This window comes from Myxocyprinus asiaticus, chromosome 8 (genome assembly GCF_019703515.2).
Source record: "Myxocyprinus asiaticus isolate MX2 ecotype Aquarium Trade chromosome 8, UBuf_Myxa_2, whole genome shotgun sequence".
Classification (NCBI taxonomy): domain Eukaryota; kingdom Metazoa; phylum Chordata; class Actinopteri; order Cypriniformes; family Catostomidae; genus Myxocyprinus; species Myxocyprinus asiaticus.
This window is the reverse complement of record NC_059351.1, coordinates 43,897,953-43,915,036: the sequence shown is the minus strand read 5'-3', so window position 1 is coordinate 43,915,036 and position 17,084 is coordinate 43,897,953. Positions and strand designations below refer to the sequence as shown.

Genomic DNA, 17,084 nt, shown 5'->3' with positions numbered 1-17,084 from the left:
TTCAAACTTCTGTGTTTTTGTATTGAAGCATAATAAACATATCCATGACAAAGCACTGTACATAAAATTGATATGGTTTACAGTTCGGGGCATAATAATTAACAAAGGCCAAATGAAAAAAGAAAGTCAAAAAGTCAACAACAAAAAAGTCAAAAAAAAAAAAAAAAAGAAAGAAAAAAAGAAAGAAAGACAGTACTTCCAGTTTTTACACTTCATTTATATTTAACTATAAGCATATATTTTGAATATTACAAGTAGTACATTACTGCGACTTAGTAAAGAAAACCAACTTATATTGCATGATAAATATTGCAACATGATTAAAAATTTCCACCGATGTTTTATGTATATGTCATTTGCCAAATAAAAACAGGTTTCCAAATTAAATATTTCAATCAACAGCTTGTGAAAGACCAGCCTTTCAGCAAGTAACCAATCAAAAAACATTTTAGTAGTGGGTAGCCAATGGGAATGCTCGCAGCAGAGCTTTCAGTTTCTCGACCACGCCTCCTCAAGTGTCAACAATGGCAGCAGAGGGAGATTTTTTAATGCGCTACCGAGCAGTGTCGAGCAAACTGAAAAAGTAAGAGTTAAAATTACAACTTTATTCTGGTCATGAATGATTGTTTTCCCTGTTAGCCTTGGCAGATAGGCAGCTTTGTGTACGATTATGAGCTGAGCATTATCGTGAAAACTGCACAGCTAGCACATTGCTAATTAGTGTATATGTAAATAGATTAAAAATGAAGACCGCACTGCCTTCATTTAATTGTCATTATGAGATTATGAACGTTTTTATCTCAAATTCAATTCATGGTATGTTTAAATTTCCTGCTTAAGCTGACTGGCATAGCGAGTTTTTTATTTTATTATTATTATTTTTATTTTACTTAGAAAAGCTAGTTGGAGAATTGTCAAACCAACAAATGTAGCGACAATTTTGACATTTTGCACTTCATTTTGACATGTCTCCTTTTAAATCACAAAGGCGTTTTCTTCGGAAGCCTAATGTTGCTGAAGCAAGTGAGCAGTTTGGTGAGTATTGTGTTGGAACATTGCTGTTTCTGCATTTAGAATGGAGATCCTGTGGTGTGGAAATGCAACAGCAGACAGCTCTTGTAGTCACTGTGTACGACATCCCTCCACAGGTCAACTGGCCAAGGAGCTGAAACAGCAGGATTGCCCTCAGTATGCTGCCTTCTGTAATCTAGCCATGGCCCGGTAACACAACATCTCACTTTACTATCATATCTTCATGCTTTGTTGTCAGATTCTTCATTGTTTGTCTGCATGATCATGACAGCAGTGAAAATGCTGTTTTTTCTTTCTCTGCAGGTGTGAACAGACACTCTTTAATGCTCCAGGAGAAGCACTGGCTCTTACCGACGCAGCTCGACTCTTTCTGGCCTCTGAGCAGGAAACTAGAGCACTGAGAGTGCCAGGCTTTGATGAGAACATGCAGGCAGCAATGAACTGCTATAGTTTCGCCATTAAGGTATTTATCACAATCAAGTTTATTTAAAGTTACGCATGCTCATGCAGATAAGCATACTTAAACACAGTGCAACACTTATAGAAGGTAAAAAGAAGCTGGGACCGGCTTGACAAACACATAGACGTTTAATGACACTTTTCAGTGTATAAAGAAACAAAAACACGCACTGCTTTCAGCCAGATGCGTCAAATCATAAAAACATTCAAAGGCGCGGACAAGCTTCGTACATCTCTCTCTTGTCTGCTGCTGTCTCTTCCCCTTAAATACTCCCGCCTCCCCTTGCTGGAACACGAGGCCGGTGTGGCGCTCAGGTGGAAGTAATTCGCCACTTACCTTCCCCGCCTCGCTCTGCCTAGATGCCGCTCGGCTCCACCCTGCTCACCACACACAGGTTATTATTTTGTAGAAAGTTTGGCTTTACGCTTTGGTGAAGCCTGTAGGAATAAAGTCATTAGCTTGATACACATTAAATAAATCATTGGTTTGTTATACTTCTCTCAGCTTAACTGAACCTGACAAAAACATCAAGCCCTCACTGACTGACCACTACTGCATCACTCACAGTCAGATTAGGGAGAATGAAGCAACCACTTAAAGCAAAGCAAAATCTCTTTTAAAAAGACCTTTATAGAAATAGTTCACCCAAAATGAAAATTCCATTATCACTAACTCACTTTCATGCTGTTCTAAATACATATTACTTTTTGCTTCCAAATTATTTTTCTTTTTTGGAACACATAAGGAGATATTTAGCAGATTGTTCAAGCTACATTCCATAAAGTGAAAATGAACATTGATTCTAATTGTTGAGCTACAAAAAAAGACATAAAAGCACCTCCGCAGTAGGCCCCAGATTTGCACTTGCATTCAGTTCAAAATATTAAAATGTGTTGTCGTGAATTGGTCATGAGATGTGCAAGAATCAACTATGCTTGATGCCAACACTTAATGTGCAAAAGTGCAAATGAGATTTGGTAGCTATGGCAAAACATCTCCTTTTGTGTTTCATGGAAGAAACAGAATATTATGGGTTTGCAACGACATGAGAGTGAGTAATCGTTTTCATTTTTTCCTTTTATAACTTTTAAGTTCCAGTTCCAGCTCATTTATCAGGTGCCTGCTTCTCAGCTAATTCACAATTTTGTAATTATCTTAAAATATATTAACAGTAATTTGAAGGGAACTTGTCTAAGCTTTGCTGCTGTTCTGTGATTAAAAAGCCTAAAATCTTGCAATCACATGCAGATTTTGTGTTTATTTGTTAGATGTTACACTGCAAATATGTACTTATATATTGTTCAGGTCTATATTGAGATGAATCATCCTGTTATGGCGGCCAGTCTCTCACTGGAGCTTGGTAATTCTCTGAAGGTGAGACATTAATCACTGTAACAAATGGGGAAGCTTTCAGAGTATTTTTTCAATTAGGCTATTAGATAATTAAATTGTATGTTTGCGCTTTTCCGCAGTGCTTGCTCATGATGCTTGCCCTTATTCTTTATATGTGTATAGGAGATGAACAGACCTGGCGAGGCAATGGTTCATTTCCAGAGAGCTGCAGAATTGCAGATTGCGACTCCGATTGAGTCCCTGCTTTCGCTGTGGGAGATGGCCTTCTGTAAAATACTGACCCGTGAGTGCAGAGGAGCAAACTCCATTTAGAAAACAATGTCAAATTTGTCCTGAATTATCCAGAAATGTGGATTCATATTATCAAGTCACATCATAGATTTGTTTGACAGTTTCGGATTAAGTTGTTCTATTGTTGCCAGTAGTAACAGTCATGTTTGATTGACAGGTGATTATGATGGTGCTCTTGCAGTGCTGTCTGAGATGCAGCTTATGTGTCAAGAGAGAGGATTACAGCTACCTGGGACCAATACCCCTGTGGGTAGGAATATAATTAATTTGATAATTACTGTATAATTTTAAATTAGGGCTGTCAATTGTTAAAATGTTTAATTGAATTATTACATGCTATGCCTATTAATTAATCAAATGAACCGCATATATCAATATTTGCTGAAACAGGCTCCCAAATAAAGATAATTAAAATTAAATAATACGTCCGTCTGTCCGTCCATCCATTGTGGCAGACAAGTAAAGCATTGACTACAAAAAATGGCTTAAGAAGTCAATACATAATTTTATTCCCATATCATTGAGCAACCATACAGTCAACAACATTCCATTTTGCAATTGAGTTGTCCTGTTCTCACAGGATGTTATTTTACAGTCCATCTTATCTATTTTTAACTGACAGTCTATGTACATATGTGTCAGACAGATGTTTTTGGAGCATCTCACTTGTTTTTAGTGTCATTAACTCGACACTTATTAGATGCTGTGTCAAGTTAAAAGTAGTTGAAACGCTGAAAAGTGCGTCTCGAGTTCCCTGTATTCTGTTGTGATTCGTCCAGCTGTCAAGAACTCATCCTGTGAGACTAGGGCTGTCACTATCGATTATTTTGGTAATCGAGTAATCTTTAAATTATTCTGATGATTAATCGAGTAATTGGAAAAATTATTTAAAAGCTCAGATTGCATAAAGTTGTCGAGGTGAAGTCACATTTGGCTAAAATGCATTTGTGACAGGTCTCAGGTCAGTCTCAAGGGAAAATGAGGAACCGGGAACCAGCTCACATACTTTTGCCTTGTTTATTACAGGTCGCTTTCCAGCACACACACTCAAAGCCAAAACAATCCGTTGCTCAATAATCAAAGTAAATGTTCTCTTTAACAGAGACGGTGTCGTTTCGGGACTCTAGCTCCTCTCCCTCTCCTCCACTGCAGCTCTGGCTGCTCCTTTATCTCCCTCCAGTTCTCACTGTAACACAAAACAGCTGTCAGAGATAATTTCCCACAGTTGATAGTCCTTACCGCTCTCGTCTCCCGAACTCGCTCTCCATTCACAAACCGGCGCACGACCTTGCCCCCACCACCACGTTCATTAGCTTAAATTTTGATGAATAACAACAACAACAACAACAAAACAATTGTGCAAACAATATCTAAAGCCAACAGACACCCAAAACAGATCTATAATATACAAATTTATTTAATTCAAGCTGACAGAGATTGGCTACTTCAGGTGTGCCCACCTTTTTCTTTTTTTCTTTTTTTTCAAATGCAAGATCTGCTTTTTCTTTAACTAGTTCAACAAGATCTAGACATTTCATTTTTGAACTCAAATATGAGAAAACAGGCCTTGGAAATAAAATATTTGATCTTTTCAGAAACAACGTCTGCTTACCAATCTTGTTTATTGAGGATGAGTTCCATTCATGGTTAAAAATTTTATTTGTTTGTAGTTTTTTTTTTTAACTTTCACTTACTGTATGCAACATGGAATACAATATTAATAGTAATTACGTCATTGAGAGATACATATTTCCACTCATTTCTCCTTCAGGTAAGCCAAAGTTTTATATTGTGTCTGTGGGGCAGGAGACGTGCAGCTGTGTGGCTTTAACGGCTCATGTTGAGTATTGACTGACAACATATCTGGATTCCCACATTGAGTTTTATCTGTGATAATGGCCATAAACGAAAAAATATTTTATATTTAATTATAAAATATTTAGCGGAAGTAGGGCATTGTGAACTATTACAACGTAATCATCATGAAATCTAATTTACGTGAGGAGGAAGATCACATTTTCATTTAAAGGGTAATTAATGTACACAGAACGGAACACAAATTATAATCTGAAGAAAATAACCTTATTACATTGTATGGATTCAGTAAGATTTACTGAGCAGAAAGTGTTGTGCATCCATCAAAGTTCTACGGACGTCTTTGTCATTACATTATTTTATATTACTTTATAAAAGCCTATATTGCAAACGATTGTGTAGATAAATAGGTTGAGTGCATTCCATTGTGTTTTTTGCTGAGTTCAGCATGTCCCGCATGGAAACGAATGGCTCACCTTCTCTCGTGCATCTGGACATGCAGCACCGCAAATTGCATGCAGATGAGCTTATCGCGTGTCCAGCGGGTCTGTGGAAACTGGATGTCATCTTTTTGAGATCTGTTGCATTTCTGAAGTGATGTTATGGTTTTTCAGGTCCTGCATTGTTTTTCAAATCTAAAGTGAAGCGCTGTCACACAGCTGACACCTCTTGTCGTTATGTGTTTGGACCCTCGTCAGTGAACTGCATCATTTCCACCTTGTTTTCTTTTTGTCGATTTGGCAATTTAGTAATTGAGGAATTTTTTTAATCGAATTGAATCGAGTAAACGCGACAGCCCTATGTGTGACCGGTTCATTCTGCGGCTGCACTGCTTGTGAGTTTTTAGAGCCGTGCTGACTGCCCCCTGCTGATGCGGCTCATAAAAACACATTTGCTCTGATAGTAGGACAAAGGCAAACTTTTTTATGGAATTATTAATGGTTTTAACGGTTTATTCTTTTTTATATTTAATCGCACCAAATTAATGCTTTAAATCGGCAACGCTGCTTTAAAAATAATATAACCAATGTTAGTTTTATATTTTGGTTACTTTTTTGTTAAACTTTTCACATATATTAACTGAATAAGGATGCTGTGTGAAGTTTTGGTGGTCAAAAACTGATATGTTCAACATATTTTTTTTTTTCCATGTTATAGCCTACAATCTACAATCAGTGGTCATGTGTTTGTGATTGATATTCATGCCTTTAAGGAAGAGCTTTGCAGTTCCATCGAGTCAGCAGTCTTTTGGGTTATGCTGACATGAGCTAATAGTAACTGAAGCATATGCTGTAAATACACCAGATTCATGCTGCACTTCTGTGTTTGTTTTAATTCCAGGTGCATTTATGGATATCGTAGCTAAATGTGAAATCTCCAGAGTGTTACTGCTAATGCTGCTTGAGGTAAATTCTTGTTATTTGTAAGGTTTCACTGTGAGCTCGCATGATGTTGCTACAATTTAAATATTCATTAACATTCTATGAACAAGAGATAACAATTTTCAATCTACTATACTGTAAGTGTTTTTGGTAACTTTCCCTGAAATTCATATTTGAGTGTGTTTTAGCCTCCCCCTCAGAAGCTATTACCCGAGCATGCTCAAACACTTGAACGATACGCCTGGGGATCATTCGACTCGCACAGTCAGGGTAAGACTTCCCAGCTAAAGGGGAATAAAGTATTGTATTTGAAATTGCAGTTGTTTTGAATGAACTCTTGTCACCTTCCTTCCTCTAGTAAACTTCCTCCCAGAAAATGTGTTCCTCCTTCTGCAGTCAGTTGTGGTAAGAATTTGTGTAAACCTTAAATTGTCAAAACATATCGTGCCAAAATAATTACACTTATGTCTAGCAGAGCGCTTATTTTGGATTAAGGTGGCCAAAATGGTCTAACTGGTTTGTTTGTAGATGGCCTGCCAAGAGAAGGATACAGAATCTCTGAAGGCTCTTCAGACAGAACTATGGTGAGCTTTCAGCATTTCCTGCTTCATACTGGGCTTTTATCTGTTTTGGACTGTAGCCTTTGCAATTAGATAAGCATTTTGAACCTTCCCTCTCATCTTCTTTCTCAACAGGCCTCTCCTTTCAGCAGAACAGAATCATCTTCTCCACTTAGTGGTTCAAGAGAGAATTACACCTTCTGGTCAGGGCATATAATTCAGTCCCACTCATCCCCCACAAAACAAATCTTGTTGGAACAGTCCTATGCCAGTGCCTGGTGCATTTTTCATGAGGACTGTAGAAGGTCAATGGACCTAGCAGAACTGTACATACACATGTGAAAACAGATTTATCGTCAATTGACATGCTTAAGTGTCTCAGAATTGTTACTTATACAAACTGGTTTCTTTGAATAAAACACATTTTATCTTGCATTTAGAAGTATTTACAGTAGATTAAATTTGGTTGTATATTATTTAAAGTTGTAAAATATTGATCAATGTTGTAAATACAATTACAAAACAGATTCTTATAATTCATGTTTTTATTTGTGTGATTAATAAATTTAATGTCCTTCTCTGTAGAGTTTTCACTGTTTGACTTTGCATTGAAAAAAAAAAACTGATTCTTTCCATTTGCTGTCAAATTGCAAAGTAAAAACAATTGTAGGACAGGCTAAACCTTAGGTTAAGCAAACAAAATACAACAAGCAAAAACACCATAATTAGACCCCCATACTATGAGGAGCTTATTCCTTGAGAGAATACTGAATTGTTTGATTAAAAACACATTGTGATGCAACAAAAATAGAATAAATTACATTTAAGATTCTGAAAGCAAAAGTCTTTCGGAACATTCCGTGCTCAAGGTGATCAGCTGACCACACAAACATCCTTCATATTCATGCTAATGGCATAGCAACAGGACCCATGATGTTATTGTCAATGTAAACTTTCTCCACCTTGAGTTGTACAAGTTGCATGGAAATAGTTCTGAAAATATGGTGGCAGAGCTTTTGTACAGTCAAATTACAAAAATGACTTGCGGATTTAGCGTATTTAGAACTCTACATGAGAAAGTGATCAAAAAATGAACAGCACCATAATGAATTTCGGGTAACAAAGACTTTACTCTTGATCTAGAGGCTATCCTGTGCTATTGCCATTTACCAAAAAAAAAAAAAAAACTCCATTGAAAAGAAATACACTGACATAGAGAACTAATGTCAGAACAAACATTCAACTCAAACCAAAATAAACCTATGTATGTGTCTTTTGACATACTGTATCTACATTAAATTGCAAGTGATGTTCAACAGAAAAAATCATTCTTGGAGGAAAATTTAAAACTACACTCTGATTACGTTTAGATATTTTTCTGTATATACTTTATATATACACATAACTTGTCTTTCTCTTTATACATGTTGTAGATACATTTTTACATGTCATTCTTGAATATACTATATCTTCACATCTTGACCATACTTAAATACTAACCCACACAATAAAGTGTTCACACCCTCTCATTGTTCTCAGTGTTTTATATAACTAGAAAATCAAAACAATCCTCTGTATTTAAACATTTATCACTTTTCTACAAATGCTGAGTAAAGCTTTTCTCATTGGCAGACTAAGTTTTGCTAAATGAGTTGCTGATGTTGTCTTTAGTTGGACAAGTTCTGACAATTCTAACAGAGACCTGCAACATTTAAGACATATTTTATGTGTAACTTACTGCACCTAAACTTTGAAGTAATACCCTTACTCATAGTCCACAGTAAAGTTTGCATGACAAAAGAATAACCAAGGCTGCAGATTTGCACTGAGAGCAAGGGCTGAAGTTTAATCCACTCTCTTGCGCAGGATGATGTACATAATTCCTGTAAAGAAAGTCAGCAGCCAGCCAAACCAGGCCATGATGTAAGACCAGCCATACCATCCATCCTTCTCACCTCTGTGAAAATGATCAGTGTAGATTGACAGAGCCACCATTATGCAGAAACCTAGAGAATGTATGATGAAATTCATTAGTGCTCCGTATGTTTTCTTACAGAGCTTTGAGACAAATTTAGAATAGCACCAGGTTTCCAGACAAAGGAACTTACAGGAGATGAGTTGCACAACACCAGAGATGGTGAACCGCTGTCCCTTACCCAGAGTAAAGAGTTGGAATATGAACACACAGAGAGAGATGACCGCAAACAGGCAGGCCAGCACTGCAAATGCCTGTACCGCCTGCAGATAGTCTAGAAGGAGTGATTGAAGGGATGATATTTAGAGTGGATGTCCCAGTCTGTACAAGCATCTGCAATTATTTACTTCTCTGATGACAAAGCGAATGCTCGAACTTCGTTCCAGACCTCAATGATAGCTGATTGCAAAGACCACATACAAATTGTATTTATTCCAAATTCCTCTAAGGGGCAATGCATTGTTTTTCTTACCTTTCCGGTAAGATGTGGGTATGTCCGTGTACACCCAAACATTGTCATTTTTCTCCATCACCCATCTGCCCCACAGGTCCGTGTAAAGTGTACTTGTAAACCACCAAGCCTGGGGAAATCAAAAGACCTCCCATTAACTACCTTACTATTAAATTTGATCTACTTCAAAGATGTACATCTATACAAAAATGAAACAAGTGGCTCTCAAACACAAAACAGGATACATGAGACTTAATTTTGTTGACTGTTAATGACTACTAATAGGGAAAATGTATATGACTGGCAGGCTGATAGTAATAGTAAATATGCCTTCAAATGACAACAAGCATACTTCTCCAATGAATATGTTTGCACGTCAATCGCATATGCATTTCATTATATATTAAGGACAGAAAAAAAAAAAAGAAACTGGTTTCACTTACATCGTCTATAGTTGCCCAAAAGAGGAAGAAAATTGTAGTAAGATGAAGCAAACAGATTCCTGCCAGGGCCCTCAACATATTCAGAAGATAAATGGAAGAAAACAATGGAAGTGTATCCTGCAGTAAGGAAAATATTACAAAACATTACTTAAGCTTAATTACTCAACATCAAAAGGCCACCCATCCTATGATGTCTTTGATGTCCGAGTTTGGAAAAGAGAAACTTTAATCCATGTGTCAGTGATTGTTTTACGGAAGACGAAGACTTTGATGCCCTTTATTAAAAGTGATGATGCATGCTTTAATTCACACTTAAAGGAATATTCTGGGTTCAATACAAGTCAAGCTCATTCGACAGCATTTGTGGTATAATGTTGATTACCACAAAAATTTATTTCCACTCGTCCATTCTTTTCTTAAAAAAAAAAGAAAGAAGCAAAAATCAAGGTTACAGTGAGGCACTTACAATGGAAGTGAATGGGGCCAATTTTTGGAGGGTTTAAACAGAAATGTGAAGCTTATAATTTTATAAAAGCACTTACATTAATCTTCTGTTAAAACTTACGTATTGTATGAGTTGTAAAGTTGTTTAAATTGTCATTTTTACAGTCATTATAAGGTTTTAGGGTTTGCTGACATTACATCGTCATGGAAACTAAGTTGTAAAATTGGCTGTAATTTTACACAAAGTGTTAGTAAGTGATTTTATAACACTATTACACACTAGTCACACTAATCATGTTTACACGCATATGGTTTGTCTTGTGGCTATACTTTTGAAACAGTATTTTAACGTTCAAAAATTGGCCCCCATTCACTTCCATTGTAAGTGCCTCACTAACCCAGATTTGTGCTTATATATATATATATATATATATATATATATATATATATATATATATATATATATATATATATATATAAAGAAAAGCAGGGGTAAATCAAAATAAATGTTGTGATAAACAATATTATGCCATAAATACTGTCGATTGAGCTGAACTTGTATTGAACCCCGAATATATACCATAATTGTGTGTTTGTAACAATATCTTTGAAAATGAAGGCCAAGACAATTCTTTCTACAATGCCGACAACAAAGCAGTCATGTCATAACATTAAAGTTGCATGTGCCCTAAAAGCTGTTCTCCTCTAATAGTGCCTGGTGGTGACCATCTCCAATTGGCACAGTTAGCTCTTCCGAGATAACATGCACAGATTACTGTCTGCTTTTTAACTACAACAGATGTCACGTGGGGCAAGAACAACTAAAGAGGTGGGAAAGATGCCCCTTCTATCACACCTAGGTTGAGTGACATATCAAATAAAATGCCGATGCATACTTTTCATACATTCTACATTTTCAAGAAAAACTGTTTTGTCAAATACCATTAAATCATATCAGATGTGCTCCGACAGATCAGATCATATTAGACCTTCGGCCACTGCATTCACATTTTATATATTAGTGGGCTGTTCAAAATAACGGTCATGCAGCCATGCGTGCAAGTCAATCTGCTATTTATTGTCATCTACCAGCAAATCTCCATGTCGTGCACATTAAACGAATAAACAACGGGATAATTGTCCAGAATGCGGTTAACGTCACGATTACCGCAAATTACAGATGTCTGATACGGAGAATGAATTCGTGCAACGTCATACGGTCGGTCATATGTGGCTTCATCCAAACAGTTTGGATCAAATTATATATATGATCAGTTAGAGTTCAATATATTCACTCTTTTGTATAGCTATTCTAATTTGAATATGCTTAAATGTAATAATAAACTCTTTAAAATCTCACCGACAGATTGTTTTTTTTTTTTTTTTTTTTTTTTTTACAGCGCTGGCACATATAGGAAAACATTACCTTTGTGTTTTTAAGCTGTCAATTTACTTCTCGTTTTTCGTAGTGTATATGTTGACCCACCATCCAGGAGGATTCTCACTTCCTCGCACCTCGTCCGTTGTCGTCTCGCCCCCCTCCCGCACTCTTTGCTGCATAGAGAACCCCACCCATCCCGAGGACTTACTTTTAAGTCCTTACGTATCCCACATCCAGATAGCGAAATCCTAGAACTGTGATGTCGCTCACAGGAAATTCGTGCATGAGATGTAGTGACAAGACACACAAATGATTATTTCTGCTGTTGTCAAAAATACACCCAAAACATTTTAAGGGTCTGCCTTAAATTTGCCGCATGCTCAATCATTCTTGATACATTTCCATGTATTTCTAAGAGTTCAAGACTTCTTCATCCTATTTCCTAAAACTGTGATGTGCTATACGCCCTATTCGATCTATCCACATGCCACAGCATCCCACTCAGCTCATCTATAAATGCACAACAACGACCTCAGACTCGACCGGTATGGCAGACATAACCGCACTGCACCTGCAATGTTAAAAAACTGCTTGCACGTTGCAAGCGCAGCACGTGGCTACCGGAGTATATGCTGCCGGGCTCAGTGTGCTAGTCATCAAAACTCATCTGTCCAATCACAGTGAAGTGAAGTAGCACCGCAAAGGCAGAACTGATGCGGCGGGTGAGTCATCTAAAGTAGGCTTGTAGCGATCCCCAGTGGTCGAGAAATATAACGCTGCAGATTTAAAACGGATTTTAATTTCACTGTAAATTAGGATTATGGGATTAAGAATTGTGTAGGACCAACTCTTTTAGGAGACACAATGTTCTAAACACCTTTGACTGGTCTTCTAGTGTTACGCAGCCCTAGCCTACATTAAGTGTGAGACATCTAATGCAGTAGTTCATCCAATAAATTAAATGCACACATGCACACACACACACACACCGATCAGCCACAACATTAAAACCACCCGCCTAATGTTGTGTAGGTCCCCCTGGTGCATCAAAACAGCGCCAACCCTTATCTCAGTATAGCATTCTGAGATGCTATTCTTTTCACCACAATTGTGCAGAGCGGTTATCCGAGTTACCGTAGACTTTGTCAGTTCGAACCAGTCTGGCCATTCTCTGTTGACCTCTCTCATCAACAAGGTGTTCCGTCCACAGAACTGCCGCTCACTGGATGCTTTTTGTTTTTGACACCATTCGGAGTAAATTCTAGAGACTGTTGTGTGTGAAAAGCTCAGGAGATCATCAGTTACAGAAATACTCAAACCAGCCCATATGGCACCAACAATCATCCATGCGATTATCTAATCAGCCAATCATGTTGCAGCAGTGCAGTGCATAAAATCTTGCAGATACGGGTCAGGAGCTTCAGTTAATGTTCACATCAACCAACAGAATGGGGAAAAATTTTGATCTCAGTGATTTGGACCGTGGCATGATTGTTGGTGCCAGATGGGCTGGCTCAAAAACCGCCATAAAAAAGCCAGACTACAGTTTGCAAGTGTACATGGGGACAAAGATCTACTTTTTGGAGAAATGTCCTCTCGTCTAATGAAACAAAAAGTGAACTGTTTGGCCATAATTACCATTGTTATATTTGGAGGAAAAATGGTGAGGCTTGCAAGCCGAAGAACACCATCCCAAACATGAAGCATTGGGGTGGCACATCATGTTGTGGGGGTGCTTTGCTGCAGGATGGACTGGTGCACTTCACAAAATAGATGGCATCATGAGGAAGGAAAATTATGTGGATATATTGAAGCAACATCTCAAGACATCAGCCAGGAAGTTAAAGCTCGGTCACAAATGGGTCTTCCAAATGGACAATGACCCCAAGCATACCTCCAAAGCTGTGGTAAAATGGCTTAAGGACAACAAAGTCAAGGTATTGGAGTGGCCACCACAATATCCTGACCTCAATCTGATAGAAAATTTGTTGGCAGAACTGAAAAAGTGTGTGCGAGCAAGGAGGCCTACAAACCTGACTCAGTTACACCAGTTCTGTCTTGAGGAATGGGCCAAAATTCCAGAAACTTATTGTGAGAAGCTTGTGGAAGGCTACCAAAAACGTTTGACCCAAGTTAAACAATTTAAAGGCAATGCTACCAAATACTAACAAAGTGTATGTAAACTTCTGACCCACAGGGAATGTGATGAAAGAAATAAAAGCTGAAACAGATTATTCTCTACTATTATTCTGACACTTCACATTCTTAAAATAAATTAGTGATCCTAACTGACCTAAGATAGGGAATGTTTTCCATGATTAAATGTCAGGAATTGTGAAAAACTGAGTTTAAATGTAAACTCAGCAAAAAAAGAAACGTCCCTTTTTGAGGACACTGTATTTTAAAGATAATTTTGTAAAATCCAAATAACTTTACAGATCTTTATTGTAAAGGGTTTAGACAATGTTTTCCATGCTTGTTCAATGAACCATAAAGAATTAATGAACATGCACCTGTGGAACAGTCGTTAAGACACTAACAGCTTACAGACAGAAGGCAATTAAGGTCACAGTTATAAAAACTTAAGACACTAAAGAGACCTTTCTACTGACTCTGAAAAACACCAAAAGAAAGATGCCCAGGGTCCCTGCTCATCTGCATGAACATGCCTTAGGCATGCTGCATGGAGGCATGAGGACTGCAGATGTGGCCAGGGCAATAAATTGCAATGTCTATACTGTGAGACAGCACTACAGGGAGACAGGAAGGACAGCTGATCATCCTCGCAGTGACAGACTATGTTTAAAAACTCCTGCACAGGATCGGTACATCCGAATATCACACCTGCGGGTCAGGTACAGGATGGCAACAACAACTGCCCGAGTTATACCAGGAACGCACAATCCCTCCATCAGTGCTCAGACTGTCCGCAATAGGCTGAGAGAGGCTGGACTGAGGGCTTGTAGGCCTGTTGTAAGGCAGGTCCTTACCAGACATCACCGGCAACAACGTCGCCTATGGGCACAAACCCACCTTCGTTGGACCAGACAGGACTGGCAAAAAGAGCTCTTCACTGATGTGTTGCGGTTTTGTCTCACCAGGGGTGATGGTCGGACTCACGTTTATCGTCGAAGGAATGAGCGTTACACCAAGGCCTGGACTCTGGAGCAGGATCGATTTGGAGGTGGAGGGTCCGTCATGGTCTGGGGCGATGTGTCACACCATTGCAGGCAGTCTCAACATTGTGCGTTACAGGGAAGACATCCTCCTCCCTCATGTGGTACCCTTCCTACAGGCTCATCCTGATATGACCCTCCAGCATGACAATGCCACCAGCCAAACTGCTTGTTCTGTGATTGATTTCCTGCAAGACAGGAATGTCAGTGTTCTGCCATGGCCAGCGAAGAGCCCGGATCTCAATCCCATTGAGCACGTCTGGGACCTGTTGGATCGGAGGGTGAGGGCTAGGGCCATTCCCCCCTGAAATGTCCTGGAACTTGCAAGTGCCTTGGTGGAAGAGTGGGGTAAAATCTCACAGCAAGAACTGGCAAATCTGGTGCAGTCCATTTGGATGAGATGCACTCCAGTACTTAATGCAGCTGGTGGCCACACCAGATACTGACTGTTCATTTTGATCCCCCTTTTGTTCAGGGACACATTATTCCATTTCTGTTAGTCACATGTCTGTGAAACTTGTTCAGTTTATGTCTTAGTTGTTGAATCTTTTTATGTTCATACAAATATTTACACATGTTAAATATGCTGAAAATAAAAGCAGTTGAAAGTGAGAGGATGTTTCTTTTTTTGCTGAGTTTATTTGGCTAAGATGTATATAAACTTCTGACTTCAACTGTATATATATATATATATATATATATACTGTGTATATACACTGGCAGCCAAAAGTTTGGAATAATGTACAGATTTTGATCTTATGAAAAGAAATTAGTACTTACAGTTGTGCTCAAAAGTTTGCATACCCTTGGAGAATTGGTAATATATGTACCATTTTTAAAGAAAACATGAGTGAGCAGGCAAAACACATTTCTTTTATTTCTTATGGGATTCATATTCAACTGTAGGTTATAACAGAAACTTTCCATTTTTTTCATTAGGCTTGGCTCTGTGGAGGTGACAACTCAACTCATTTTTCAAAACCAGAGTGTGGTTCCCAACATAACAGATATAGAGTAGTCCCTGAAACAAACTTTAAAAGCATCTATCATGTTTCTAGATGTTATCACATCCAGTATTGATGCTGGTGAGTTTTACATTTAATTTTTTAAACTGTAATCTGAAGGCATGTTTGCTTTGGTCAATTATATGAAAGTGTAATATTTGGTCTGTTAAAGGAGTGAAGAATATGTTTTCTGTTTAAATGTGAAATGTAATTAGAATATGTAGTTTACCCATATCAATTGTCTCTTTAACTAACAATTTGGTGACAATGTTCTTAACACAGATCCACGGAATTTCATCACAACAACAATCTCACCTAAAATCACAATCAACATCAGTGATTACAATGGCAAGCAGTCAGTCTGCTACAGCTATTACATCTGGCAGTGCAATGACGAGGAGCAGACCCTCTGAAGTGGTCACTTTTCTTCTTCCGATGATACTCATAAGGTTCTTTTTTCCTTCACAAGGAGGGTAAGCCACAAACATTCATTGCCAAAGAAGCTGGCTGTTCACAGAGTGCTGTATCCAAGCATGTTAACAGAAAGTTGAGTGGAAGGAAAAAGTGTGGAAGAAAAAGATGCACAACCAACCGAGAGAACCGCAGCCTTATGATTGTCAAGCAAAATCGATTCAAGAATTTGGGTGAACTTCACAAGGAATGGACTGAGGCTGGGGTCAAGGCATCAAGACACAGACATGTCAAGGAATTTGGCTACAGTTGTCGTATTCCTCTTGTTAAGCCACTCCTGAACCACAGACAACGTCAGAGGCGTCTTACCTGGGCTAAGGAGAAGAAGAACTGGACTGTTGCCCAGTGGTCCAAAGTCCTCTTTTCAGATGAGAGCAAGTTTTGTATTTCATTTGGAAACCAAGGTCCTAGAGTCTGGAGGAAGGGTGGAGAAGCTCATAGCCCAAGTTGCTTGAAGTCCAGTGTTAAGTTTCCACAGTCTGTGATGATTTGGGGTGCAATGTCATCTGCTGGTGTTGGTCCATTGTGTTTTTTGAAAACCAAAGTCACTGCACCCGTTTACCAAGAAATTTTGGAGCACTTCATGCTTCCTTCTGCTGACCAGCTTTTTAAAGATGCTGATTTCATTTTCCAGCAGGAATTGGCACCTGCCCACACTGCCAAAAGCACCAAAAGTTGGTTAAATGACCATGGTGTTGGTGTGCTTGACTGGCCAGCAAACTCACCAGACCTGAACCCCATAGAGAATCTATGGGGTATTGTCAAGAGGAAAATGAGAAACAAGAGACCAAAAAATGCAGATGAGCTGAAGGCCACTGTCAAAGAAACCTGGGCTTCCATACCACC

The 17,084-nt window shown here is 38.4% G+C and overlaps 2 protein-coding genes across 4 annotated transcripts; one reads left to right on the top strand and one right to left on the bottom strand.

Annotated features, from left to right (window-relative positions):
• Positions 1–96: 96 nt before the first annotated feature.
• LOC127444889 (40-kDa huntingtin-associated protein-like) lies at positions 97–7,477 on the top strand. Its single transcript, XM_051704512.1, has 12 exons — positions 97–583; positions 989–1,035; positions 1,149–1,221; positions 1,336–1,495; positions 2,798–2,866; positions 3,008–3,128; positions 3,294–3,386; positions 6,293–6,357; positions 6,522–6,603; positions 6,692–6,738; positions 6,862–6,917; positions 7,029–7,477. The coding sequence occupies exons 1-12, from the start codon at positions 525–527 to the stop codon at positions 7,108–7,110; spliced, it is 954 nt and encodes a 317-aa protein (XP_051560472.1). The 5' UTR covers positions 97–524; the 3' UTR covers positions 7,111–7,477.
• Positions 7,478–8,567: 1,090 nt separating this feature from the next.
• Positions 8,568–12,194, bottom strand: LOC127444897 (epithelial membrane protein 2-like). 3 transcript variants are annotated; one of them, XM_051704525.1, is made up of 5 exons: positions 11,796–12,194; positions 9,763–9,879; positions 9,341–9,449; positions 9,002–9,142; positions 8,568–8,899 (listed from the first exon to the last, which is right to left on the bottom strand). In XM_051704525.1, the coding sequence occupies exons 2-5, from the start codon at positions 9,838–9,840 to the stop codon at positions 8,739–8,741; spliced, it is 489 nt and encodes a 162-aa protein (XP_051560485.1). In that variant the 5' UTR covers positions 9,841–9,879; positions 11,796–12,194; the 3' UTR covers positions 8,568–8,738. The 3 variants fall into 3 exon arrangements, with proteins under 3 accessions (XP_051560485.1, XP_051560484.1, XP_051560483.1); XM_051704524.1 differs by lacking the exon at positions 11,796–12,194 and adding an exon at positions 11,633–11,776; XM_051704523.1 differs by lacking the exon at positions 11,796–12,194 and adding an exon at positions 11,693–11,760.
• Between the last annotated feature and the right edge of the window lie 4,890 nt (positions 12,195–17,084).